Raw genomic sequence first — 21,377 nt, 5'->3', positions numbered from 1 at the left:
CCCTACTCCTTACAGACAGCTTGTCGGGGCACTTTCCTATCTATCCATTACCAGACCGGATATAACACATGTTGTTCACACAGCAAGTCAATTTCAACATGCTCCTACTTCTGTTCATATGGGAGCAGTCATGCGTATTATCAGATACATCAAGTCCTCTCTTTCACGAGGACTTTTCTTATCTTCCTCCTCTTCTCTTGATTTAATTGCATATACTGATGCTGATTGGGGAGATGATCTAAATAACAGACACTCAACCACTGGATTTTGTGTCTTTTTAGGGGAATCATTGATCTCGTGGAGGTGTAAAAAGCAGCAGAAGGTATCTCTCTCATCCACCGAAACCAGTGTTTTAAAACTCGTCGAGTCAACTCGTTAACTCGGCTCGGCCCTCCAGTGAGTCAACCCGGCAAGGCAAACTCGGTTTGCCAAAACTCGGGCTTGACTCTGTCTAACTCGGCCTGACTCGGGCGAGTTTTGGGATGTTTGAAATTTGTTTTTTGAGTTTCAAATTACAGTTTCGAAATATATAAGTACATATATTTTAACAAGGGTTACCCCCAGATTTTGTATAAAAAATAAAATAAAAATCATTTAAAGATAAAAAAACATTTAAATCCATAGAATAAAATCGCCATGTTGTTTGAACTACTGTTCACCCTGTGTTATCAACTTATTCTAGCAAAATATTTTAAAGAAATGATTCTCACTATATATGGAGGGTCAACTGTGCCTATGGGAAGTCACATTTAGGTTTCATCATCCATTTGTTATGTGAACAAGCATTGTACATATTCAAATATTAGTAGTCTTTTTATAGTTGTGCCATTAATATATTTCCTGCATAGTTTTATACATGAGAAAATTGCTTATTTATGTTGATATTGGGCATTCTGTAAACTTTCAATATGCACATATATCCCTATTTTACATTTATGGATTTGTTAGAGAGGGAATTAAAACTTTTAAAACAAGCTAGCATATATGATTGGCCATTTTAGGAACCTTAGGTAGTAGCAGACTGAATTCATGGTGACCAAATCCTCTAATTCAAGTCATGAATTAGTCAAAGTGCTTGTATAGATATCAAATTCAATTATTCAAGCAAACCTCTATAGCTCTTTGCAGATGTTTTTATATTCTTACAGACATTTGGAGACTATGTTTACTCAAAAACATGGTTTCAGACAAATTATATATTGTTTTTCTTTTAAAATCAAAAGTTAACAAAACCCGGTCCGAGTCACCGAGTTGACCCGCCGAGTCACGAGTCAATAAAGAACGAGTCGAGTTTCGAGTCACGTGTTTTAAAACCTTGACCGAAACTGAATACAAAGTCATGACAACCATGACCATGGAAGTAATTTGGCTCCGACGACTGCTTGCTAACATGGGAGCTGAAGCAACAAAGGCTTCACAAATGTGTTGTGACAACAAAAGTGCGATCTATATTGCCAGTAACAGAACATTACATGAACGCACCAAACACATCGAATTGGATTGTCACTACGTCAGAGAGAAATATCTACACGGGATAATTGATCTGCCATATGTCACTTCAGAATATCAGTTAGCCGATTTCTTTACAAAGCCTCTCGCTGCTCCCCGATTTCACTTTCTCTTCGACAAACTTTCGCTCATTGTACAGTAAGTTTGAGGGGGAGTGTTAAAATATAAAACTGTACATATGTATAATAATATTATATTATTATATATATAAATATATTTTTCATTTCTTTCTTTTATGTAATTTTTTTCCTTTATTTTTATTTTTTGTCTTTATGTCATCTAGTTCAGTTTGAACTAGAATGACTGTTGCTACTCAAGTCATGTCCAGACTTTACTAGCAATAGAGTTGTTGGACTGACACTTGGACTGTGTCCAACAACTCTATTGAGTCCTCTTTCAGCTGTGTATATAAAGGGGTGCAACCCCTCTTGTATTTTATCCCAATGCTTCTTAAGCAATTGGTTTTTCATATCAATAAAGAATACATTTTTATTTTTATTTTGTTTCCAGTTATACCCTTTTTAAGGGTTATGCTTTAGTGTCATTCTTGACACTTGCCCTTTGTGAATCTAAGCTCGTGTTTCGAAGATCCCCATTTCATTTCAGTTACTACATTGTTTGTTAAGTCTTCTAATGTAGGTTTCGTTATCTTGTTGCTTTATGTGGATGACATGATTATCATAGGAAGTGATAAGTAGAGAGTTAACCATATCAAAGATGTTCTCAAATCCAACTTTAATATAATGGATCTTGATTTTTTACGTTATTTGCTGGGTATTAAAGTTGCATATTCACCTCGTGGTTGTAATGAAATGGTGGCCTTCTACACAAGCACTTGAATCCACCACAAGAATGTCTAAAAAGACACTTCAAGTAAAACCCATAAAAGGGTATAAAAGGAAAACATAATAATGAAATAAAAATATCTTTATTAATAACACGAATGCTTAAGAAGCATTTTGGATGATTTACATGGAAGGGGTTCACCCCTATTTATACAAAGAAGAACAAGTGGGGAGAGCTCATTTGAAGCTCTCCCAAGAAAGAGACGTTGTCCAACGACTCTTATTATAGTTGTTGGACTAGAGTCCAACAACTATATCTCAGTCAAGTTCCAATTGAAACTTGACTGAAAAAGGGTATCTAGTTCCTATTGAACTAGATACAAAAAATATAAATAAAAGAAAAAGTAAAAAATAAAAAATAAAAAAACATATATATATATATAATAATAATATTATTTTATATATTTATATGTTAATTTTAACACTCCCCCTCAAACTTATGATACAATGAGCGAAAGTTTGTCTAAGAGAAAGTGAAATCTGGGAGCAGCGAGAGGCTTGGTAAAGAAATCTGCTAATTGGTATTCTGATGTAACATATGACAGATCAATGGTTCCATGTAGATATTCCTTTCTGACGTAGTGACAGTCCATTTCAATATGTTTGGTGCGTTCATGAAATATTCGGTTGCTTGCAATATAGATTGCACTCTTGTTGTCACAACACATATGCGAAGCTTGTGTTGCTTCAACTCTCATGTCGACGAGTAGACGTCTGAGCTAAACTACTTTCATGGTTGTGGTTGTCATGACTCGGTATTCAGCTTCTGTGGATGAGAGAGAGACCTTCTGTTGTTTTTTGCATCTCCACGAAATTAATGATTCACTTAGAAAAACACGAAAACTAGTAGTTGAGTGTCTGTTATTAGAATCACCTCCCCAATCAACATCAGTACATGCAATTAGATCTAATGAGGAGGTAGAAGACAAGAAAATTCCTTGTGAAGGAGAGGACTTAATATATCTAACAATAGGCAGAACGACTCCCATGTGGACTGTGGTAGGAGCATGTTGAAACTGATTGGCTGTGTTTTGAACATGTGCTATGTATGGTCTAGTAATAGAAAGATAGAAAAGTGCTCCAATAAGCTGTCTGTAAGGAGTAGGATTTTCGAAAGGTTCTCCATCATCAATTTTCATTTTAACATTAACAACTTCTGGATAGAAAGAACAACAACTTCTTAGATGCGTATGCTTCGATGGATGTGTGGAAATACACTAAAAGATAAGATTCAGAACGAGGAAATACGTAAGAAGGTAGGCGTTGCACCCATTGAAAATAAGATGAGTGAGAATCGTTTACGATGGTTTGGGCATATTCGGCGAAGGCCTAATGATGCTCCGGTTAGAAGGATGGAGAAATGGGAAAATCTATTAGCTAAAAGAGGTCGGGGTAGGCCTAAGAAGACTTGGATGGAGATGATAAGAAATGATATGAATGCTTTGAACCTCACCGAGGACATGACATTGGATAGAAATGATTGGAGGAGAAGGATTCATGTGCAGGACCCAAAATGATTTTCTTTTTGGTTCATATCGCTGACCCCAATTGTTTGGGATGAAGGCGTTGTTGTTGTATTGACAACTTCTTGAGTGTCCACTTTCTTATCATCTGTAATTCCAGATCTGGAAACAATATCAAAAGCAAACTTAGATTGAGACATTAAATACCCTCGAGGGGAATAAGCAACTTCAATTCCTAAGAAATATCTTAATAAACCTAGATCAGTCATTTCAAAATGAGTTTTAAGTTTTTTTATATTTTCAACTTCCTGTTTATCGCCTCTGATGATGATCATGTCATCCATATAGAAAAGAAGTACTATAATCCCTGCATCAGAACTCTTAATAAACAAAGCAGTGTCGGTCAAACAGGATTGAAAACCAATATTAAGCATAACCTGACTAAACCTGTCATACCACGCTTTTGGGTCTTCTTTAAGACCATAAAGAGCCTTTTCTAAACAAAGAACTTTACCATTGGAAATACTAATACCAGGTGGAGCTTTCATGTACACTTCTTCAACTAATTTACCATTTAAAAAAGTATTTTCGACATCCATCTGAAATATGGGTCATTTTCTAATAGAAGCTAAGGCAATTAATGTTCTAACAGTGGTCATACGAGCGACTGAGGCAAAGGTTTCTTCATAATCAATGCTGTATTCTTGGGCATAACCTTTGACCACTAATCAGACTTTATATCTTTCAAGAGTTTCATTACTCTTGGTTTTAACTTTGTAAACCCATCGACACCCTATAGGTTTCTTACCTAGAGGATGATCTTGAATAGTCCATGTAGAAGCCTTTTCAAGTGCATCTAACTCAGTTCGCATGGCTTCTATCCATTCTACATGATTTTTGGCTTGAGAGTACGATGATGGTTCCTCATATGAGTGTATTAATGCAATAATTTTCCTATAGGTGGGTGATAAAGATTCGTATGACACAAATTTTTCAGGTTTTGAGACTCGAGACGACCTTCTTGTTGGTACTTCAGAATATTTTTCAAGTGCACATGGAAGATTTGACTCACGTCGTCTTGGATATTGTAATCTAACATCCCTATGGATTTGCTCTTCATTGTCATCATTGTCAATCATTGTGTTCAACATCAATAGTACTTTGATCACTGTCAAAGTCATATTCAAGATTAGGTTTTGATGTTAGATCTATCAAAAAAGAATATTCACTGACTTCCTTAGGTTTTTCAAAATCAAAGAAACTTTCCTTTTCTAGAAAAAGACATTTCTTGATACATATAATTTGTCATTTTGAAAGTCAAAACACCTATAACCTTTTTGATTATCAACATATCCTAAAAAGGCACAGAGAATCACACAGAGAGAGAGTTTATCATTTTTGTCAGTGAAAACAAAGTACTTGCATCCAAATACTCTCAATCTAGAGTAGTCTGGGAAAATATTCACAAGTTTTTCAATAGGAGTTATATTTTTCAAAGAGGAAGATGGCATTCGATTAATTAGATATGTAGCAGTTAGGACAGCTTCTGCCCAAAAAACCTTTGGAACTTGATTTGCTATTAATAATGTTTTAGTTGTTTCCATAATGTGTCGATGTTTACGTTCTGCTAGTTCATTTTGTTGTGGTGTATATGGACACGATCTTTGGTGTGTAATGCCATTTAAATTGAGATAATCCTTGAATTTTTTGAACATAAAGTCTCCTCCTGTGCAAAAAATGGAAATATCATTTTGAAACTTGTTTTTAACCATATTATGAAATGTTTGAAAGTATGAAAAGACTTCAGATTTATGTTTAAGAAAATAAATCCAAGTATGTTTAGAAAAATCGTCGACAAAGATGACATAGTATGCAAATCCTCTTTTTGAAATAACTGATGCAGGACCCCAAACATCCGAATGTACAAGTTCAAGTGGTCTAGAAGAAATAAAGGTTCTATCATGAAATGATAACTTTTTCATTTTTTCAAGAATACAATTTTTACAAATGAAATTCTCAGAATTACAAAATTTTTCTAGACTTGGAAAATATTGGATCTTGGCTATATGAGGATGACCAAGCCTTTTGTGTGATAAATTCAACTCAATTTTCTGAATATTATAACAAAAAACATTCTTAGGCAATTCCAAAAAATTCATGTAATAGAGTCCTCATTCTCTATGGCCTTCCCTAATCACCTGACTGACGATCCTGTATCCAACAACCATGAGAAGAAAAAGAGATATTACATCCATAATCAGATATTTGAGAAACAGATAAAAGATTTAAATTTAGCTTAGGAATAAATCCGACTTCTGGAATAAAAAAATTCTTAGTTTTATGGACTCTTTCAAAATTTTCTATTCCTTTTATTTTAAGAGATGTTCCATCAGCTGTAAAAACTTTTGACGCACTTGATTTATTTTTAAAATATTTGGATAGACTATTCTCATTTAGGGTCATATGAAAAGAAGCACCAGAGTCAAGAAGCCAAGGAAAGTTACCTGGATCGGAGAAGGATGAAACGGCTACTCCAATTAAGGCTTCTGATGAGGAAGAAGCTCCTTTGATAAGAGGTTGGAGAATCTTCATTAATTGAGCCATAGAAACCGGTGTATCTTGATCTTTGAGTTTCGATCCAGTAGTCGCAACTCTCTTTTCTCTAAGCTCTTTTAGTTTAAGACACTGAGGCCTATAGTGCCCTGGTTCATGACAATGGTGGCAAATGACTTTTTTCCTGTCATAATCACCATTCTGTTTGTTGAAATGAGGAGTCCTGTAAGAGCGTACATGATTACCTAGTCTAGACACAGCTAGAACAGAATCATCTTCGGTTTTTGAAGTTTTCTTTCTAATTCTGTTTCCTCCATAGTTAGTTCCTCTATAGTATCAATAATAGAAGGAACTTTTCCTCGATGAAGAAGAGCCGATTTAGTCGACTCGAATTCCGGTCTCAAACCGTTTATAAATTGATAAAAATGCTCCATATCAAGTTGTTTTTACGGAGCTCAATGTCTTCAGGACAATGCCATTTCGGCTCTAAAAGAGCCAATTCTTCCCAAAGTTCGGAAAACTCATTGTAATATTCTCGAATGGTTTTATCTTTTTGAGTCATTGTCCGAACTTTGTCTTGTAAATTACACACATGTGCAATATCTTTAAGGGAATACATATTTTTGAGGTATTCCCAAGCCTTATCGGCATGCTCGAACTTAGCAAGACTAGAGCATTTCTTAATGTTTACGCTATTAATTAGCCATGACATAATTTTTGCATGCCCTATCCTCCACTCTTTCCATTTCTTTTCATAAATTTCTAAAGCCTTGCTCTTCTTCCCTTTCGTTAGAGGAACTTCTTTATCACCCTCTTTTTTAGTGAGAGATAGTTTAGGCTCCGAATCAGAACCATCCACTATACCCCATAACCCTTTTCCCCAAATGTGGTGCTTCATAATCGAAGCCCACATTACATAATTTGTATCATTTAGCTTCATGGGTATGATGCTGATTTTATCATTATCATCCATCTTTTAAAAGAGTGAAATAATAAAAAGAGAGAAGAGATAAGAGGCAAAGAGAGTGATGAATAATACAAACTTTTGTAGCAAGCGTTACTTCAATAGCCTCTTTCTTCAAACAAACCTTCTTGAGTCAAGAACAAGGTGATGTAACACCTTTTGCAAGTGAGGCACGAAAAACGAGGCTGAAGCTTTTTACGATCTAAGATCTCCATGGCTTTGATACCATGTAATGAAATGGTGGCCTTGCACACAAGCACTTGAATCCACCACAAGAATGTCTAAAAAGATACTTCAAGTAAAACCCATAAAAGGGTATAAAAGGAAAACACAATAATGAAATAAAAATATCTTTATTAATAACAAGAATGCTTAAGAAGTATTTTGGATGATTTACATGGAAGGGGTTCACCCCTATTTATACAAAGAAGAACAAGTGGGGAGAGCTCATTTGGAGCTCTCCCAAGAAAGAGATGAACGACTCTTTTTATAGCTGTTGGACTAGAGTCCAATAGCTATATCTCAGTCAAGTTCCAACTGGAACTTGACTGAAAAGGGGTATCTAGTTCCTATTGAACTAGATACAAAAAATATAAATAAAAGAAAAAGTAAAAAAAATAAAAATAAATATATATAATAATAATATTATTTTATATATTTATATGTTACATTTTAATATTGGTTATTTTTTGTCTCAGACTAAGTACGCTGCCGAAGTAATAGAGTGATCCGAGCTCTTTGATGAGAAAAAAGTTGATACTCCAAAGGTCATCAATGCAAAGATGAAGAAAGATGATGTAGAACCTCTGAAAGACCCAACTCTATATAAACAAATGATTGAAGCTCTATCTTATCTCTATATTATTCATCCTAATATTTCTCGTTCCAATCATTTTGTTAACCAGTTTCAGTATGAGTTCATATGAATGTTGTAATGAGAATTATTAGATATATTAGAAACTCTATAAATTATGGTTTATTTCTTTCATCTTCTTTCCCGTTAAAAGTTATTGTATATTCTGATTCTGATTGGGGGGAAGATGTGAATGATAGACATTCAACCACCAATTGTATTTTTTAGGTGATTCTCTAATTTCGTGGAGATGCAAGAAACATCAGAAGGTGTCTCTTTCTTTCACAGAAGCACAGTATCGTGCCATGACAACGACCACTTCCGAATTAATATGGTTGAGACAGTTGTTAGAAGATTTGAGAGTTCACAATGCAGAAACCTCAAGACTGTGTTGTGACAACAAGAGCGCAATATACATAGTAAGTGATCATACATTCTATGAAAGAACTAAACACATTAAAATGGATTGCCACTACGTTTGTGAGGAATTTTTGGAGAAGACCATCACGTTGCCATATATAAAATTTGAGTATCAACTGGCGGACTTTTTCACCAAAGCGCTCCCATCACCCATACTTCACTTTCTCCTTGACAAACTCTCAATTGTTGCACCATGAGTTTGATGGGGGGTGTTAAAATTGTGTACACAATATATATATATATATATATATATATATATATATTGTATTTGCACCAAAACACCCATCAGGGGTATTTCAGTCATTTTTTTTGTAATAGGGGTCAGCCCACTAGGGGCTGAGTTTGTAATTTTCTTTTTTATTTTTTCTTTTTGTTTATTATAAAGATTGTAGCATGCCCTTTACCCCTTGTGCTTATAAATAGGGATCTCCCTATTGTATTTTCTAATGCTTTTCTAAGCATTTGTTAATGAAAGATCCATTATGTTTTACTTTGTGAGTTGTTGGTGTGTATTTTCATTGTGTGGATTCTTTGGTCCATAAGTGACCACCTATGTCACATGGGTGCGGGTGCGGGTGTGGGGATTCGGCACTTCCAAAAAACCCGGGTGCGGGGGTGCGGCAGGGGCAAAAATGTAAATATATATATATATATATATATATATATATATATATATATATAAATAAAAGGGGTCGGGGGGCGGGTTTTTTCAAATTTCATTTTATATACAACTACACGATAGCACAAGCAAGGCTACCACCATCATTGAAAAGTCAGGAGCTGACAGCAGTTGTCAGCAGATGACAGCTGCTGTCAGCTGATTTTTTTTTTATATACAGCTGCACGATAGCACAAGCAAGGCTACCACCATCATTGAAAAGTCAGGAGTGACAGCAGTTGACAGCTGCTGTCAGCAGATTTTTTTTTATATACAGCTGCACATAGCACAAGCAAGGCTACACCATCATTGAAAAGTCAGGAGCTGACAACAGCTGTCAGCAGATGACAGCTGCTGTCAGCAGATTTTTTTTTTATATACAGCTGCACGATAGCACAAGCAAGGCTACCACCATCACTTTTTTTAAAAAATTTCGCAGCCCATTTCATAGGGCAATTTTAAAAAAAAAAAAAAATCCAAAAAAAGGACATAAATGATCCTGGGTGCGGTCAACGCACCCAGGATCGGGTTGACCGCACCCGCACCCGCACCCGCGTCGAGTCGCGTCGACGCGGGTGTGGCACCCTGCTAGCCGAATCCCTGTGACATAGGTGACCACTATTGTATTGGTATCTCGTTTAGCCTCTTTGGCACTCTTTTGAGATTGTGTTGGTTGCATTACATACCCAAATAATGGATCAAGGTCTTGAAAACTCAAAACCTGACATGTAATGGGCTCTTCCATGTGTTGAAATTGTGGAACCCTCTTTTCCCTTTTATAGGCAAGGGAGGCTTTCCACTCCTTACCCCACTTCGATATTGGACTATTGTCCCAAAAAGCTTTTTCCACTTCATGCATGTATTATATGGCAAAATGTAAAGTTTTCTTCCCATAAATGCTTTGCAATTAGCTCTCTCTCTCTCTCTCTCTCTCTTTTAGAAAGGAAAATTGACCAACTTTTTACCTTTTAAGCATTATATACATTAAAGAAAAGAAAGTAATTGCCTTTCTTTATTTAGTCCCATATAGATGAAGTGGAGAGGCAAGGCCCCTCGAATGCCTATAAAAAAGGGTATCCTCCAATGTTTTCCCAGCCAAATGCCTAGGTTGCCTGCCAATCCGATCCAACTTAAAAAGCTTATTGGCTGGTCACGAGCTTGGTGATCATAACCAAGTCTGTTTGAAGTTGGGCCCGGCCCGACTCGATAATTATCGAGTCAGGTTTTTTGGCGCCTTGAAAGTTTATGGGGTCAGTCAGGCCCTTGCGAGCTTGCTATCGGGCTGCCCCGCCTCAACCCGATGGCCATCCCTACCCTCATTAAACAAAGAAGGATCTCTAGCATGATACTTCAAAAGTTCTTTGGCCATTATCTTCCCATCTTCATGAGAAGGAAGTTTCTTTTTCTGGTAAGCAGTTGCAACATGTATAGGGTTATGCAAATTACAGTTCCATCTCATATCAATGATATTCTAATATGGCATATATTTTTCTTTTTTATCCCCATTAACACGCTTGATGGCTTCTTTAGTTCTATCAAGTACCTCATACAAATATCCCATAATAGCCACTTCTCCAAGAAAAATGGATACTCTGTGTTGCCTATTCAACATTTTTGAGTGTCTTAGACACAAAGTATACTATGTTGAACACTTTGTATCGACCTTGTTTAAACCCTTTTTTCTCTCCATATATTTTATTAGGTCTTAACTCCATGAATGAGTCATGCCCCTTTACTATATAGAAAGGGCTAGACCTCTCTCTCTCTTAGTTGATGGAGTCAAGCTAGTTGGTAAAAAGACTGTTACCATAGTCGAGTCCCACTGAGTCCCATTTAAGAACTATCTCTTTTCACAATTTTCATGAATTGTTTGGTGTTACATACAGGAAATAGAGAACTGATGATGTTTCTTTTTTTCTTTTGAAATAGTTCTTTTGTTTTTTACTTAATTAACTTTCTCTCTCTCTCTCTCTCCTCCCATATATATGTATATTTATATTTATATTAGTGTCATCGATATCGCCGATAATTTGAAAATATAGTGATATTAATCGCATGTTTAACGAGGCTGATAATAGTGGCAAAACATTGCGATGTTTTTACGATATTGTCAAAATGAAAGTATTGTGATATTATCATGACATTTTTTTGATATTTAAACATTTTATTTTTATATATTTTAAGTTTAGTTTTTCTATTTTTGGTTTCTTTTGTATTTTAAAAACTTTTAAAACTTGGTTCTTTATATTTTTGCAAGAAAAATAATAGCAAGCCTATTATTTTCCTATATTTTTTACTATTATCTATATTTTTTCCATTTTTAAAGCTTTCGAGATTTTCTTGATATAAATCACTTTTTTGGAAATATCTCTGAGAAATTACCTTAAACAATATAGGTGACTGATTTTTATTTATATATAGCCCTGTCCACGTATCTAGTTTTTCGAAACCCGTCGTGTCCGACATCAATGCCCATGTCAGTGTCCACGTAACATAGATACTGTGTAGAAGCAGTGCCTAGGTGCTGGCTGTTACTTAGGAAAGCTTTTGACAACATGGTTAAAAAGTATGGTTCAAGATTTTAAAAAGGTTTGACGACATTTGGTACTAATGAAGGTGCAAAATTATTGAGCTGGAAATCATAGGTGCAAGTTGTATCAACTCAATCTGACCACATAGATGAATTCTATCAAGACAATGTTACAAAGAAAATGAGAGAACAAGTGAATAAGAACTCAAAGAAACTTCATTAGTCCTCAATAAAGAAAAATACATCCATATAAGGGAGACGACCCTTCTCTTACACTACAGGACAAAAACAGTTGACTCTAAAGTAATTTTACAAGGAGAAGAGTACCCCTAATAAGAATGCAGTGTACAAATAAATACATGAATGGTAATACAATATTGTACACAACTCTTAACACTCACCCTCAAACTTGGGATGACGCAAGAGGTATCATGCCAAGTTTGGAAAGGAATGTGTTGAAATGTGAAGGATCAAGACTTTTTGTGAACACATCTGCGATATGATCTTTTGAGCTCATATGTTCTAGAGCAACAACTCCATCTTCATGGACCTTCCTTGAAATTTAGAGAGATTCACTGCTATCCTCTGTTCCACTGAGCCTAATATTCAGGCCTTCATTCTTGCATTATTCACTATCCATTCTTCCAATAACTTCTCATAATCAGCATTTGTGAACTTTGGTTTAGCTTTGGTCTCATTCAGATAGCCACTAAGTCCATTTCTAACAGTTATGACCGTCATGAAATCAGCTTATCATTGGGATAATATGAACTTCTCCAAACCCCAAACTACGTTATACCAAAAGTCTGCACAAAAGAGGCAATGCTACAAGAACAAGTGCCAATATGTATGCTAATCAAATCACAACTGCAGCAGAAAATGGTCCAATCCAACAAGATTCCAACACAGGTCACACAACTAGAAGGAGACCAATAATACAAAGTGGCCAAGAGCTAACATCATGCTGCATAAAACCACAGAAATCTGGACCACATGGCACGATTTACACACTTATAGATAGAATATCAAAAGTAGCGAAAATAGGGCTGATATAACAGTTGAACTAGCAAAATACACTAAAAAACTGTTTACCGCCAGCTACAGGATCCCCAAATCTCAATCAAATCTTGGCCAAATCACCAAAATAATACCCAAAATTGGTACCAATAGCTTCTCCACTCAAGAACGACCAGATTACAACAAATGTGTGCCACTAAGAACCCCTTATGCGATTGGAATCAACAGATTTCTGCAATCTGGACACTATTCACCCTTAAATCCAGAAAATACGAAAAAATTCATAGAAAATCCAAATCTGAACCGATCTTCACGATTTTTTTTTTGTAAGCTATGTCACATAGACACGGCTAAGTGGCCCACGTACCCGTGTTGACACGGGTACATGCTGGGCTCGGATTGGGTCGGGTCCAACCTGGACCCAACCCCAAAACTCTATTTTTTTATTTGTTTTGCAAAACCCTAAAAAAAGAGGGGAGGAGAAAGAGGAAGAAGAAGAAGAGAAGAGGAAGGAAAAGAGAGAGAGGACCTTCTACCCTTATTCCTCTGCTCCTCCACCTTCTTCATCCAATCAATAGAGAGAGAGAGAGAGAGAGAGAGAGAGAGAGAGAGAGAGAGAGAGAGAGAGAGAGAGAGAGAGTCAGTGGGACAAACTCCTCAGAAGAAAAAGAAAGAACGGAGGAGAAAACTGAAGCAGAAGAGGAAGAACGAAGAGAGAGAGAGAGAGAGAGAGAGAGAGAGAGAGAGAGAGAGAGAGAGAGAGAGAGAGAGAGAGGACACCATACCTTAAACATGCTGGCTTCTTGTTCTTCTTCTTCACATCAAGATCGAGTGGGAGAGAGCAGCGACTCCACCTCCTTCTTGTTCTTCTTCTTCACATCGAGATTGGGAGATCGAGAGAGAGACGTGGTGAGAGAGAGAGAGGCGGTGGGAAGGGGACCCCTTCCCTTAAAAATAAAATAAAAAATTTCAATCACCCCTGTTTTTTAAACAATTCATTTTACCCCTTAAAAAAACACAAACAGCCCATTGAAACAATTTAAAATGTTTTAAGTAAAACAAACATCTTAACCCCCCCCCCCCCCCCCCCCAAACACACACACACACACACACACACACACACACACACACACACATATATATATATATATATATATATATATATATATATATATATATATATATATATATATATATATATATATATATATATATATATATATATATTAGCCGTGTCCCCGTACCTGCATTTTTCTAACTTGCCATGTCGTACCCTCCATACCTGTACCCATGTGATATAGTTTGTAAGCTATGTCACATAGGTGCGGGTGCGGCAAATATATATATATATAAAGTTCAAAAGTTGGACATAAATGACCCTGGGTGCGGTCAATGCACCCAGGGTCAGGTTGACCGCACTGGATCGACGCGACGCGGGTACGGAACTGACACCCAGTTGGCCGAGTCCCTGTGACATAGTTTGTAAGTCTTCTAAAATCAAGCTCTAGCAGATGCATACCTCAATATGATGAAATCCTCAAAATTATGCGGACGTCATCTTTGAGGCACGCAGTCTGAGGCAGCACTGTAGCAGATCAGGAATGAATCTTCAAGCACGCCAAATACTCCCTCACACAACACTCTCTCCTCTTGATTATGGCTCTGATACCATATCAAGAGAATGACACAAAGAAAATGAGAGAAAAGAAGTGAGGAAGAACTCAGAAAAACTTCATTAGCCCTCAAGGAATAAAAATACATCCATATATGGGTGCATTTGAAACAAGGGCGAAGTTCCCTTGGGGGAAAAAGTCTGGGTTTCCCTTGTTTTTGGGGGGAAACTTCCCCTTGAAACAGCGGAAAAGTAGGGGGAAGTTCCCCTCCTGTTTGACGGGTGCTGTGAGCCCCATTCGAAAATGAGGGGGATGTTCTCCTGGGTCCCCGTGTTGTCAAACACACCTTAAGGGAGACGTCCCTCTTCCTACACTACAGGACAAAAACAGTTGAATCTAAGATAATTTTACATGGACAAGAGTACCCCTAATAAGAATCCAATATACAAATAAATACATGAATGAAGGGTAGCACACAAGTAGTAATACAACACAACTCTTAACACATTCATCATGGTTTGTTTGCTAAGGATTGGACCTTTGGATCACATTTTTTTGATATAAAAACACATTTTTTTAAGTCGTGAAGTTTTGTTACACTGGGGCCATTGATTTTTGAAGCCCTTGAAAAACCTGCTTACATGTGATAATCACAAGATTCAATACTTATTTCTTATTAAACAAGCCACGCAGATCACAACTATAGGGTCTAATCTGAAAAATAAAAAAAAATTTAAAAAAGAACGGTGATTTCTACTCAATAGTTTTGTACCTAAATTAGTACAGAATATTTACCCTTTAAAAGGATGAAATGATGAAAGGGATGCATAAAAACAGAAAAGGAAGGGGTAGGTGGGTGGAGGGAGGTATTTGGTTGCAATTGGACGTAGTGATACATTTTTTATTTGTTGCTCTTCATTCCTGGTTTGATTTTGTAAAAAATTAAACGTTACTATCGGGTTTTTTTGACATGTATATTTACCCATAGAGGTGTTAAATCAAATTGTACATGCGTAAATACATACATATGTATTTGCTACTTGAAATGTCCTTTGATAACCAGTGGAATCATTCTTTTCTTTATGGTTTTCAAATATCATATTACTTGAGGATCTCTTATAGTACAAGAGTCCTTGTCAGTGGTGGCCGACTTTTTTAGTGGGGGATGTGTAAGTTCCTAGTCATTAGGTCATGCGTTTGTATTGTAATAGAAATCAAAGAATTGTAATCCACCTGTATGCAATTTGCTTGTGATGGTTCCTGTTTGTGAGAAGCTGTATATGCTTTTGTCTGGCTTGGTTGGTGGTTCTATGGAGTTCTTTCGTCTTATTGGCCATTTCTTCTCATTTGCAAGTAATGAAATAATCAGATTATTGAAACAGTTGTGCATTATACTGGAAGTGTGTTATCGCTCATAGGAAAGTTCTACTGTTTTCTGTTTATTGCAGCAATTAATATTTGCATCTGTTTGTTCTATTGGAACAGGTAGTAATGCTGATTTTGGAATGGATTTGCATCAGAAAGAAGCACACCATGAAAATGCCATGTCAATGATGCAGTCTCAGCATTTTCCTGTATGTATTGACTTTTCCTTTTATTGATTTACTTCCACTCGGATTCTGGCCTATAATAGTCAATATCATGGATCTAACTCATATAGGTAAGACCTGGCTTGGATCAAGTCCATGCATTTTGATTGCTTTCAGTATAGAATGTTTTGTATTGAGTCACAGAAGATTACATTGAGGCTATTTAACTGGATCATGTACATCAAATGCAGATGGGAAGGTCCACTGGATTCAGCTTGGCGGGGCCATATGTGACTCATCGTCAGCAACAGCATGCTTCGTCAGTAAGTAATGCTGGAGTATCTTATGCAGCTGCAAGCAGTCCAGACCTTCTTCATCTGCATGCTTCCGATCTATTCCCTTCTTCGCATGGCATGTCTGCATCCTATCACTCTCAGGTATTCTTTCCACCATTGAATCTCTAATATTTGTGTTTTCATTCTTATGGAAATCATTGCCTGATGAACTTGACTCAAGGCATGGGCAAGCCCCACATAATTTTAGATCCATGAAGTGCTCACTTTTGGTGGTTCAAGTGTCAGATGTGGGGTTGCTTGACTGATGTTCGATCCTCCACTGAGCATTACCCTGAGTTCAAACTGTGCCTATGGTTCAGACTATGCAATTTCCTGATACTTGTCCTGATATTAACTGTCTACTTTTATTCTATTAGGTTCAGACCAATGCTGCACCTAATCTTGGATTAAGACCCATGAACACATCTAATCCAGCTTATGAGCAGCTCCTTCAGCAGTATCACCACTCAAACCAATCACAGTTTCGTTTACAACAAATGATGCCCTTTCAGCAGTCATATAGGGATCAGAGTCTGAAATCGTTGCAGGGCACCCAAGCTGCACCAGATCGTTTTGGCCTGCTTGGTCTATTAAATGTAATCAAGATGAGTGATCCTGTTCTTACATCACTTGCTTTGGGAATTGATCTAACAACGTTAGGATTGAATTTGAACTCAAGAGACAATCTTCATAAGACCTTTGCTTCCCCATGGTCTGATGGACCTGCAAAGGGTGATCCTGAGTTCTCTCTGCCACAGTGTTACGCCCAACCTGCCCTAAAACTACAAGTAAGATGCCTCAAAAATGTTTGGAGAATGCAGGATCTTTTTCCATCTATTCTTCTTTGCTGACTTGTTCCTAATGAATATAGCCAGGATACTTCTCAAGATTCCAGCAGGAGACATTATTTTATATCTTCTATAGGTATTTCCTTTCCTGGATCTTGAGTTTCTAGTTCTACCCATTGCTACGCGGCAGCAAAGCTAAGGCTTGTTTTGGGGTTTACCTTTTGCTTGCAGCATGCCAAACGATGAAGCTCAGTTATATGCTGCCAATGAACTGTAATCTCTCTCTCTCACACACACGCACACTAATACACATGCATCTCCGTCCAGAGCCATGTTTTTGTATGCAGATGGGTTGATTTTTTGCGAGATAAACATTTGGCTTTTATATTGCATCTTAAAACAATTAGTATCATTTTTATTTGGTCAAGTGTGATAGCTGGTTCTACAAAAAGTACTTCAGCTGAGAAATCTTGGGTTTGCACCTAGTACAGCTAATCCCCAAAAGTTGTCTAAAAAAAGATTAATAATATAGACGATCTCTATTAGCACCTAAAGGTGAATGTTATAACAATATGGCATCTGGCATATACGCCTCCTAAATAAAGGTTGTTTTTAAAGGTTGAAAATAACGTCCTGTCTTTTCTTTGTTTTTATGTCGTGCTCTAGTTCTATATCTAGTCAGTCGTACTATTTTGTAATTTCTTGGATGGATCTTATACTCTTTTCTGGTGTTCTGACCACTCTTTTGATTTGACCGACATGCAGGATGAATCGGGGATGGTTCTACCACAGGGAACAACGGTTGTGGCTTTTGAGGCCATCAAATGTGGAACCTCTCGCTATCACACATACATGCGAGAGAGGAACCTACCTAGCTTTCGACCCCAACACGTGGGAAACTGTTCGTAAGGTTTGGAAGTTCTTTATCATTTACCCCTGTAGCTGTAGTTTTGTGTGTGTGTGTGAGTCTCATGCAGCAGTTGTTTGTGGTGAACTGCAGGAAAATTTCATCCTACACTACGAGATGATTGAAAAGCCGCCAACAATTCCACAGCATTAGATTAAGATTCCATGTAATTCTAGTATCTTTGTAGCTCATCAATTGATTTCCTGCAGAAATTGTATCTGTACATTCTCAGTTCCTGGTAAAAGAAATCCAGGTTTCCTTCTTTTTTGTTAACTTGTTTGTCCTTCTTTCCAATCTTAGCTCCGGGACAGGGTCAAACACCCTGTCAGGGCTGACTGGCCGGTCCAATTTATGTGAGATTTGCATGCCTCCGGAATTGGTTACCCCTTTCAGTTTATTCCATGATTAACCCCCCAAGTTTTGTTGGTGCGCTGTTGCATTCAGCGTTGCAGGCGCTGGGGACTTCTCAGGCTTGTCCCTTTTAGGTCTGGATACAGTTTGGGCTCTGGCTTAGGTTAGCTTACCCAAGTTCAAGCTGGCTCGGGTGAGAAGGTATGCATGCGTGTTATAGAGAGTAATGGGGTTCGAACACTGAACCATCTTCTGCTGTTTTCTATGACATGCAAATGTTACATCTATACAAGTTTTTTTTTTTTTATGACGAGGAACCGTTACTGAAGAGAGGAAAACCCTGGGTGGGATTCCACAACCACCCTGCCTTATGTGGCCTACCTCTGAAATCTATGGACACACCCATGCACCACTAGGGATTGATCCGGTGCTTTCATCTCAGCACCCTCACAACTACCCTGCTGGCCATGCCCGGGACACCCCCTCTGTGGTTACATTTATACAAAGCTTACACAAGCCAAGTCGAGCTGAATGCCCTTGGTTCATGCTTGACTTGTTTTTGATAAATTGGTTTGCAGGGGCTCCTCGGACGAAACTTGAATCAGCTTTGCGCGAGCCAAACTTGTCGGAGCAACGAGTAGCTCAGTTTGTTTATTTGGTCTGTCGTTTAAGCAATAAAGGTAAAATTGGAGTTGTGGTTTCGTGTTGGGATCTGGTATTTGTTGGGTTTACAAACAGGGCAATCCATGGCCAAGCCCCTCCGTCCCATGTAATAAAGCTTTTTGTTGGGAGCCTGAATTTCACACTGGAATGCCAAGTCCTGGATGTCTTAAATTCTAAAAGAACGAGGGATCTCCTGTTTGCATGTAACCTCATTGGGACCAGCCTTTATATCAGCTTCAATAAAGAAACTAAATTTGGATAAGGTTTTGGTGGTGTCTTGCTGTTGCAATGACTGGAATGATATTGCGTAGTTGGGGATGAAACATATGAACATGATAGAATAGAATAGTGGTTAACGTCATGTGATGACAAGCTATCCAGCACCCTACCACCCTTATCATCATCAACTCCTTTTCTTCTTGCTAAAGTCCTAAGTCTCTAAGCAGAAATATTTTATTGCTTCTACATCGCTGCGCCTATTCATGCATGTGCCAAAAAGTTCCAATAACAAAAGTAAAACTTAAAGAGGCAGAAGAATATGGTGGAGGTAAACTCTATCTATAATTAGCCCGCTCCTTTGTCACTTATGAAAACATGGGGCTAAAATGGCTTGGTCAAGTCATATCTTGATTTGGGTTTGGAATAACCAAGGTTATTGATTACCTCCGTACTGACCAAGTTCCTGCCATCCTTTTTTAATGAAGCCTTCTTTCTTTCAAATAAAAGGCTTGAAGATATCCATCAAGACAATATCACCCGTTAATCAAAAACGGGTTGTTTGATGGGACATTGAAGTGAATGTTTTCATCTCATTAGCTAATTTCCAACTTGGGAGAATTTTGGTACAGAATATTTTGTTCCCGCCATGCCTGCGAGGGAACAAGGTTGCTTCAGGTAAAGGAAAAATCTCCCATCACCATCATCATCGCTGACAATTATGAGTGGATTAAGCCTACACCAGCCATACCATACCAGGAAAAAGGGAATCAGCAAAGTTCACCAATAAGCACCAGCCACGCACACACAGCGCACGCTGTGTGTGTATGTGTGTGTGTGTGAGAGAGAGAGAGAGGCGTCAGGGGCCGTAGAAGGGGTTGTTGTTGAGGCAGTGGTGAGATTAGGTGAAGGATGGGAGTGGCCGCCTCCTCCCCATAGATCTCATCCAGCACCAATGACCATCCCCATGACAAAGGTGCTATCAAGCCCTATCTTGACAAGCAGAAGAATGTTGGATCATGGTATGGATCTAGTGTGTTCATTGGGTCTCACAGATGCAACCCATGATTCATATGTAAGTTAAATCTAAGTATTTGATCCAAAGTATGGATCCATTATCATTGGATCCTATAAAAAAAAATCCTATGACCAACTTACGTTGTGGGTTCTTAAAATGTGAGTCACCCAAAGAGTGGTAGGCCCACAACCCATGGGATTCCTAGAAACAGTTGGGATAACTGTTATTATTGGACTAGGAACCGGCTACCCAGGGTGATCCTCGAATATTTTGAAAATGGATTCGGGTTTTAGACTTTGAGAAACAAAGGTTTCGTTATTCAAGAACTTGAGTCTTTCTTTCTTTGGTGAGCAGGGATCAGCTAATTCAGAAGTGCAATTTTTCATCTTATGGTTCTTGGCATGTGCGTGCCTTGATTGAGACTCCTAAAAAGAAAGTGAGGTTGATGGTGGGAAATACTACCAACACTAGAAAAGCATAGGAAACAACAAATAATGTTAAAATTAGGGACAAACATGCTCTGATAAATAAAAAATAAATAAATACAGAAATAAAATAGATTACCACAGGCTTAGGTAGCCCTCTTAATGACTCCAACTAGTGCGACGAATCCGAAAGGCTTCTGCAGGATTAGGACTCTAAAAATTTGAGCCCCATAGGGTGGACTCGTGAGGGCAATGGATGTAGACCTAGGGGATGGCTAGTGGGCTTAGCAAGGTGAGGACACTTGGGCTAGGATGACTCTCCCACAACGGTTGTATTCTCAAAATTAGGCTCGAGACTTTAGATGCTCAACGAGAGGTTGTAGATACTGAAAAGGAAGAAAATGACCCTTATTTATAGGTTTTTTGGTAGATTTTGAATCATAATTGGTGGATTCTGGATCCAAGTATTCAGATTTGCTTATCATACAATAGTCTCATTTTGATTGGCTAATAATTTGAGGTGTCAGGATTTGATTGGCTGAAGTATTTTTTTAGGTGCTAAGAAATGTAGTTTACGAGGCTTATTGAGCTTATCTTGGAGTTTTGAAAGGTCTAATCATGAAATCTTGGGTTTTTATAATGGAAGATAAGACTTATCCTTGATTTCATGTGTTTTCGGGCCAAAAAGGCAATTTTTGTCTGATGATAATTGGTCTAACG

The 21,377-nt window shown here is 37.6% G+C and overlaps 1 protein-coding gene across 2 annotated transcripts in view; it reads left to right on the top strand.

The window, feature by feature from the left end:
* Positions 1 to 19,027, top strand: part of LOC149828455 (putative NOT transcription complex subunit VIP2) — a 78,279-nt gene extending 59,252 nt beyond the window's left edge. The window contains exons 7-14 of one of the 2 annotated variants that reach the window (XM_090017587.1): positions 15,911 to 15,999; positions 16,206 to 16,391; positions 16,667 to 17,077; positions 17,161 to 17,213; positions 17,309 to 17,350; positions 17,843 to 17,987; positions 18,078 to 18,150; positions 18,914 to 19,027. In XM_090017587.1, coding sequence (XP_089873713.1) covers positions 15,911 to 15,999; positions 16,206 to 16,391; positions 16,667 to 17,077; positions 17,161 to 17,213; positions 17,309 to 17,350; positions 17,843 to 17,987; positions 18,078 to 18,137 — 986 coding nt within the window. In that variant the 3' untranslated portion in view covers positions 18,138 to 18,150; positions 18,914 to 19,027. Of the gene's footprint in view, positions 1 to 15,910; positions 16,000 to 16,205; positions 16,392 to 16,666; positions 17,078 to 17,160; positions 17,214 to 17,308; positions 17,351 to 17,842; positions 17,988 to 18,077; positions 18,258 to 18,913 lie in introns of those variants that run through there. The other variant, XM_090017586.1, reaches the window with a different exon arrangement.
* Positions 19,028 to 21,377: the final 2,350 nt, after the last annotated feature.

This window comes from Nuphar pumila, chromosome 9, assembly GCF_984573655.1.
Source record: "Nuphar pumila chromosome 9, dmNupPumi1.hap1.1, whole genome shotgun sequence".
NCBI lineage: Eukaryota > Viridiplantae > Streptophyta > Magnoliopsida > Nymphaeales > Nymphaeaceae > Nuphar > Nuphar pumila.
Note: the sequence above shows the minus strand (reverse complement) of the source record. Positions and strands in the feature narration are given on the sequence as shown.